This window comes from Gymnodraco acuticeps, unplaced genomic scaffold (genome assembly GCF_902827175.1).
Source record: "Gymnodraco acuticeps unplaced genomic scaffold, fGymAcu1.1, whole genome shotgun sequence".
NCBI lineage: Eukaryota > Metazoa > Chordata > Actinopteri > Perciformes > Bathydraconidae > Gymnodraco > Gymnodraco acuticeps.
Genome location: NW_022990647.1, coordinates 1,203,570 through 1,211,189, shown reverse-complemented (window position 1 = coordinate 1,211,189; position 7,620 = coordinate 1,203,570). Strand labels below are relative to the sequence as shown.

Here is a 7,620-nt window from a genome sequence, read left to right as displayed (position 1 = left end):
CAAAAAATCCTAATGGAAATACCTTATATATATATATATATATATATATATATATATATATATATTGATAAACGCAAAAGAGTGATGATAGGAAATGATTAAAAAAGCAACAAAGGTCTCTGATAGGACTAACTTTCCGATCGGGGGCCAGCTTTTTGCTCTGTTGTTTTTCTGGTGTAGTCTTTAACTTTTTTTATTTTTTTAGGTATCCATTGTATGTCATATTCATCACTCATTTGAAAAGAGATGCATGAACTGTTCAGTAAGGGCAAAATACAAAAAAGGTCATTTCTGAGGACATCCAGAGGTGAGATTTGCGGTTAATGACCCCCCCCCCCCCCCTCCCCCCCCCCTCTCTTCAGTGCTGTGCGGTGGCCTTCATCGAGAAGCTGGACGGCCAGTCTCTGAACCTGAGCTCTGAGGAGTTTGACCACTACATGTCGGGCCAGGCCTCCCCCCCCTGGCCACAGCCGGGCGGAGCGACCTCCAGCTCCCCGGGCAGCCCCGCTCTCAGTCAGGTCCACAAGGGGCTGGACCTGCTCACTGGGCTGGGGCAGAGGCAGGAGAGGGTCCTGGAGGACGCCCGCCAGCTGGAGAGCGACCTCATCGACTGGACGGATGAAGTGGAGCAGAAGGTGCAGAACGTTCTGGAGAGCTTTCCCCCAGAGACAGAAACCCCTGCTCCTCCCACAGCGAGTGGGACGGCTGTTTCAGCGGCGTCAGCCATCGACTCTGATAACGTGGAGAATGAGCACCTGCCCCCCCCGCTGACACCGCAAGTGTTTGCTGGTTGATGTGAAGAGCTCTACTTTAAAAAAAAGAAAAGAAAACCCTCTAGAGGCTTTAGTCCACCTTCACCCTTCCCTTATGTTAAATGTTTCTGTCCGTGTGCACATACAGGAGACTTCTCATCCCTGCAAGAGGCCCAACAATTACACACAGAATCTTTGAATAAAATAAGTTAATATTTTGGCATTCCGGTAAAGTACACTTATTTGCTTTCATGCAGAAAGTTAGATTAAAAGATCACCTCGAAATCTCACTTATTAACATGTTACATTTTTTGTTGTTTAGTATGAAAAAAAAGGTGTAAAAACAAGACCTTTTTTTGTCGCCTTTGGACAGAATCAGGCTAGTTGTTCCCGTTGCAAAGCTAAGCCTAAGTGTCAAAGCTTTTGCTCACTCTTTTATTGGACAGACGAGGGATTGGTATTGATCTTCTTATCTAACTTTAGGCATATTTGTGAATAAGCATTTCCGAAGAGTTCCGGAAGCCAAGTTCACTCCAAGCATTTTGTTACAGATGCGATGCGGCCTCTGAGGTGAAGCCCTGACGTTCTGCTTCTCTTACATCTTCAGGATAAGCAGAATAGTTTAACCCAGCCATGTCCTTTGTTGTTCCCAGGCTTTAGTAATATTACCCCAGTGTACTGTTGCTTCCTCAAAGTGAGATGTGCCGGGAAACGCAGACTCCACTCCAAGCTCTTCCTGAAACACATCTGCAGTACCTCAGTACTTCTCCATCCGTAGTGTCGTACTTACATGCTTTCCAAAAGGAAAATTGGGTGGATGTGATTTTTAATCATTCTTCTGTCATTTCTCTTTTTTAGGCATGTTTTCTTGGTTATGTGATGAGGTCACTAAAGGGCAGGGGCTCAAAGGGTCACACACGCAACCTGACATCTAATAACTTGACAGGAAAGTTCAGTCACATTTCTTTTTGGCAAAGGAAATGGAGGAGTCTGAATAATGCGAAACTTAACTTCCCTTGTGACTTGTTCTGTGATTACTGTGTACCTCCCTGTCTTTCAGATAAATGTGTGTGTGGCAGATTTGCATGTGGGCAAGTGTGTGTGTGAATGTGAGTGTGTGTTTCATGGACATGTTCCCTTACTGTCTGTAAATCATTTAGTCCTCGCAGCTGTGTGTTTATGGAAATGTTGGTCTTGTTTTCATGGCAGACCTCTCACTCCAGTCATAGGCTGGATGTACAGAAGTGATTTTATTTTTCTATAGAGAGGCAGGTAGCAATTATTTTGGATGCAATAGAAGACATAAAGCCTGTAATATTTACAGTAGTAGTCTTGATAAAGAACATTGCTTGAAGACATGTTACAAACATTATGATTGAATGGTAACATTCTCAAATACTCCTAGAGGTTATTATAAGCATGACTCATCGTGACAGGGTTTTTCTTTTTGCTCTGTCAAGGCTTTTGGATTTCAGAAGTAAAAAGACGATGCAGTTTCCCAGAAACGCGCGTCATAGAAATTGTTCCAAGACCAGTTGCTTTACTAGTTCAGAAGAATAAACATAAAATAACCAATTTAATATATTTGAAAGCACTTTTACTCTGTATGATTTTTAAAGCTCCTATTTCAGAAGTATATTTAATGAAGGAACTAATGGCTTTATTCAGTTGAAGGAGAGTTGGTGAAAACAGTGTTGTTCAACTGCCTTTGTGTTTGGCCGTCACAATCGAAGAATTGTTTGGGATAGGCAATTGTTTTTTCCTTTGCTCATGAGATAAGGTTTCCTTAAGTTGCTAGATTTTAATCTTTTTATCTTTCTTTGCAGCACGTATAGTCAGTGTGCAGTTGCTGTCCAATTTTAGTCAAATATCCACCTTTTAATGCAACCTTAAACAATAGCTTGAGTAACTTCATATTGCACTGTAAACAGAAGCCATTATCAGGTATTTTAAGGAAGTTTAAAACATAATCTTTGTAACCTTATAGGTTTGTAAATGTAACACATTGGAGAAATTAACTCTGTCTTTTATTTAAATGCAACTTATTATTGGGGCAGTATTGGTATATTCACCTCTATGGGTGTGTGATGAATAAAAACTGAAAATGTACGTGCTGGTGTGAAGTTCCTGTTCATCGAGTTTCACATGACTCACACTTCTGCATGCTAGATATAGTAAAGACCTTGCATGCAGAATGTATCAATTTACTTAGTTTATAATAAAAGGCTAAATAAAAAGCATAGTAATTGTAAACGTAACAAATGTAACACTTCTGGTATTCATGAACCTGTTTCCCAGCAGATTCTCACATTCCTCCCTCTTGCAGACTAAGAGTTTATGATCTTATTAAATAATATCAGATTTGCTTAGTCATGAATACATCTAAATACAATGAAAAATGACAATTTAACAGTGGCAGAAATAACTATAAAAAAAGAACCAATCAACCATTTCATTTTTTTAAATAGCATTCAAAAGCTGTACACCAATGCAGTACCGTTATAGTTTTTCTGAGTAAGACTAATCCTTTATGTGTATCTTTCAAAATGATCTTTTTATTAATAAATGCTCTTTTCTTACTATTCCTCTAGCTGTCTGTTTGAGTACAAACTGAATTTTGGACAAATATGACTAACTTTGCACTTAAAGATTGTGAAATTGTCCTTCGTATTAATAATAAGAAACAAAAGTAGTGATGTTGAAAACATAACAGAAATAATTAAATAAAAAAGAGCTGACTATAATTTCCATAGATGATTGAGTTTATGAAATTGCAATAATAAAACATATTAGGAGAGATTTAAAATAAGCTTTGATTTAGTTCATTTACAACAATATTAATTGTTCTGTTGCATTATTAGTCCCATTTGTATTTCTCATTATGTGCATTTCTATTGAAATTCAGATTCCGAAGAAAACAAGGGTTAGTTTCACTTCCTTTTGGTTTTTCCCAAATGTTCCATTGAGTAAACCTCAGAGGGTTTCAAGAAAATGGATTAGAAATTAGGAAAATATAACAATATAATTGTAAACATTTTAAAATAGCTCAGATTATGTATCACAAAAGGTGATGGTTCCCTTCAATTGTAATGCCAATCCTTTGCCAAAGTGTTAATTAAAGAAAATGGGGATATCCTGTGTGACATGTTTAAGCTGATTAAAAAAAAAACTCATTTTCACTTCCCTCTCCACTGGAAATAAAACAATCTCCCTCCCAGCCTTTTTCTCACAAGCCATCAAAATGAACCCGGTCATTTTCCTCTGTGGTGAGTTTTCTTCAGTTCATTTGCAACATCTCAAATGTAACAATGTTTTTAAAAGATTGTTATCAACTTTGATTTGTCTAACGCCTGATTTTTTTCTCTTTTTCAGTTCTCTCGATGCTACCACAACTTGGGGGTATGTACCACATGTTCCTATCAGTGAATTGTTAATATGGCATACATATCACATCACATAGTGTCAACATTTGCAAGCATACTGTCTGAATAGAACGTGTATAGAAATGTATTGTCAAGTTCATAAACATTTTTGAACAAATGCAAGAATAACATGTTTTCTTTACATGGAAAACAATATATACTAAAACATTATTGAAAAAGTTAAGGTGAGTTATTGATTCACACCAGGTCTCACATCTCACGTCTTTTTATTATTATTTTCTTATCTTATCAATGCATTGTTTGAATTGACTATGAGCATTATCCTGTACAAACTAGTATATCAACACTGAAAAGACATGTGAACTTTAGAACATGATATGAACAGTGCATAATAATCATAATAAGACACTGCAGGTATATATATATATATATATATATATATATATATATATATATATATATATATATATATGTTTTTATGACAGTTCTCATTAAAAATCCCATATGTGTTTGTCTCCATAGCTGAGGCCCCGTTCAGAGCTGTCGTGGAGATGGTGTCAGGGGATTCAAGGATCTTCTCCGGAGAGAGTGTCCAGCTGAAATGCAGTGTTCTTGATGTCCGATCCTCCTGGAGCCACCTGTGGTTCAGAGGATCTGAGCAGCTCCCACAGCGTGGCCAACACCTTGTGTTGTGGAAAATGAAGGTTCAAGAGAGTGGGAAATATTACTGCAAGGGAGTGAGGGACTCACAAGTGGGAGACATAATGACCCTCCAAAGTCTGCCATTGGAGATCAATGTGGATGGTAAGAACCTTGGTATCATTTCATTAGAAATCCCTTGATTAACACATCATGCCCCTTCTTCCTCTTTTAAGCTATTTTATTTCCTACTTGTGCTGATGTTGTAAACTTTGAAAATTGTGAAACATTAAACTCTTGCAGTGCTCAACTTCTTTTAAAATGTTGTGTGTGTTTATTTTAAGAAAAGAAAACCCTTTTAAGACACATTTGCATTTAAGGGTCAACTTTAACCCGCTGACATTAGCTTGTTTTATTGCTGTTAATATCAACACCAGATGATACTTGGATGTAACTTTATTTTTCTGCATTCTTCATTCAGGAGGGTGGGTTATCCTACAAGTCCCACCAGAGCCCAGCCTCGTCAGTGACACTTTAAAGGTAATGTGTCGCGCACGAGGCAAACCCCCACTGCATGAAGTGATTTTGTACAAAGATGCTGTTGAAGTAATGAGACAAAATGGCCTCAACCCATATTTCTACCTGACCAACTTGACCCACGAGGAACAAGGAGTGTATTCTTGTAGGGCTTCCTGGGACATAGACAGACGCACGCACTCTGTTATCTCAGCTGATGCTTCAGTGCAGATCTTAGGTGAGTTTATACACTGGGTTACATATGCTGAGTTTGGTTGTGGTTGCAAATGTTTAAACTATTGTTCGACATTTTTGAAAATGCCCTTATTAGTTGTTAAACGATCATACAATGGGGAACAAACTCTTCTCCAGTTATTCTTTCAACCCATTTGAATGTGTCAGTAATGTATTTTTCTTCTCTCCTATCTCAGATGTTCTGTCACTGCCAGTTTTGGAGATTGTTGCAGACAGTGACCGGATTCCAGCTAACAAAATGAAGCTTATCTGCCACCTCCAATACAACGCTCATGCTCCTGCACCTCCAATAAACTATTATTTCTACAAGAACAACAACCGACTGGGTACAGCAACCTCTGAGAACCATGATCTGGTTAGACGGACTCCTGGCCAGTACAGCTGCAGGGCCAAGGTGCCTGTGCTGGGCATCTCCAGGTGGAGTGAACTTAAAAGCTTTGAACAAGCGAAAGGTACTTAGATGTCAAAGCACCTTCTGTGTGTCCACAAATCTAAGTTTGAGAAGTAATCCTCTCGTTGAATTGTGAGTGAATTCTCATGTCTCTGATCCAATAGGACCAGGCATTATGCTGCATCCAGATCTTCGTCCCAGAAACTCAAGGCCCTTTGCTCCCTCAATCTCCTCCCCACAAACCTCCCGGCCTCCAGCAGCTGGGCCAACAGAAGCCCAGGCCTCCCTTCACCAATCCACTCAAACTCCTACTTTTACTGAGCCTACTGAAGTGAGCAGTATCCAAACCTCAAGTCCAGCGCCGAAGCCTTCACAGCCAGCACCAAGCACTCTGCAATCTACAGTCCAGTCTCTCAGCCAAACTCCTGCTCTTGTCGATATATTTGAGGAATTGTCTGATGATACGTCTGCAGAATCAGATGTACCGTGGTCTAGTGGTGGTTCTGCAGAATCTCGTGGTGGTTCTGCAGAATCTGATGATATTCCATAGTAGATTTCGTAATAAAAACTGTTGTCATGTTGGTATAAGCAAATAAAGCATTCCATAAATCATACAGTATGTACTACTGGATTTTATTATCAATAAACTCTTTTTACAACCCTATTGTACAGCAATGCTGCTTACATATTACAAGTATTTGTATAATAACATATATAGTAAACTTACAGTAATAATAATACAGCTCACAGTTATATTATCTTCATATTAAACACATACATTGTTTATTTGTATGTCTTTTTTTTGCAATTTGATAAATAGCTTAGTTCACCAGTGAGAATTTAAATGGACAGGAAGCAGAGTATAGTTCGACAAAAACATCAATGTACAAAGAGGAGGACAGGAAAAAATAAATGATGTGGAGGAAAAGGAGACATGGGGACGTGTCGTTTCACTGAGGCCAAAACTGCGAGTAAACCATCATTAAACACTTTGACATAATAAATCATACATATTGTGTTCAGAAACTCTGTGCAGTGACTGAAGAGAGTCAAGGTTTTTCATTAAACAGAAAAACATATATGCACACATGAATACATAATATTGGTGGCAAGAAACATTTGAATTAAAAAAATGTTTGACTCCTGCACACTCTCTCTCTTTCTGCTGGCATATTTATCACAGCTTTTTTGTTTGACATGCATATTGATAAATGAAAATGTTATCATGTGGATTTGTTTTTTTTTCTTTTACCATCAGATAGTTTGGTTGTATAGATGTTTAAGTGCTCTATTTGTGATAACCCTGATCCAGATTTCCATCCATGATGAATATTGGCACTTTCTCATTTATTTACCTTTGTCATAGGCTGATCCATAGTATGTGATTTTTGCCTTTTACAACTAAATAACCTTTTTAGATTCAAAACATGTAAGTAAATATTCCAGCAATAAACAAGACTTCGTTCTTTTTCTTTAGAGGGTAACGGCTTAAAACAAAAAATATAATATTGAGGTGAGTATAATAAACATTATATTGATATTGCCCGTCATTAAATGTTCATACTGGTGTGCAGTGCAGCTTTCCAGCAGTTCAATAGTAATAATATAGTGTAGCACCACTAGTATTTTTCCTATGCAGGAATCAAGTTGGTCCCATAGATTCTAGAAGAAGATACTCTCAGGA

General features: G+C 38.1%; 2 protein-coding genes across 6 annotated transcripts in view; both read left to right on the top strand.

Annotated features, from left to right (window-relative positions):
• Positions 1 to 2,861, top strand: part of rabgef1l (RAB guanine nucleotide exchange factor (GEF) 1, like) — a 7,334-nt gene extending 4,473 nt beyond the window's left edge. For all 5 annotated transcript variants that reach the window (XM_034229356.1, XM_034229354.1, XM_034229357.1 and 2 more), the window contains one exon: positions 363 to 2,861. In XM_034229356.1, the coding sequence (XP_034085247.1) occupies positions 363 to 794 (432 nt within the window). In that variant the 3' untranslated portion in view covers positions 795 to 2,861. The remainder of the gene's footprint in view (positions 1 to 362) is intronic.
• A 1,041-nt stretch (positions 2,862 to 3,902) lies between these two features.
• LOC117554818 (Fc receptor-like A) lies at positions 3,903 to 6,595 on the top strand. The gene is made up of 6 exons (XM_034229359.1): positions 3,903 to 4,018; positions 4,125 to 4,151; positions 4,658 to 4,939; positions 5,256 to 5,528; positions 5,722 to 5,997; positions 6,101 to 6,595. The coding sequence occupies exons 1-6, from the start codon at positions 3,994 to 3,996 to the stop codon at positions 6,484 to 6,486; spliced, it is 1,269 nt and encodes a 422-aa protein (XP_034085250.1). The 5' UTR covers positions 3,903 to 3,993; the 3' UTR covers positions 6,487 to 6,595.
• Positions 6,596 to 7,620: the final 1,025 nt, after the last annotated feature.

What these genes read in the sequence shown, in the direction of transcription:
- LOC117554818 (XM_034229359.1), top strand. Translation starts at nt 3,994, where the DNA reads ATGAACCCGGTCATTTTCCTCTGTG. An exon ending in CCCGGTCATTTTCCTCTGTG is followed by an intron (nt 4,019 to 4,124) that starts GTGAGTTTTCTT and finishes TCTCTTTTTCAG; the next exon opens with TTCTCTCGATGCTACCACAA. An exon ending in TGCTTCAGTGCAGATCTTAG is followed by an intron (nt 5,529 to 5,721) that starts GTGAGTTTATAC and finishes CTCCTATCTCAG; the next exon opens with ATGTTCTGTCACTGCCAGTT.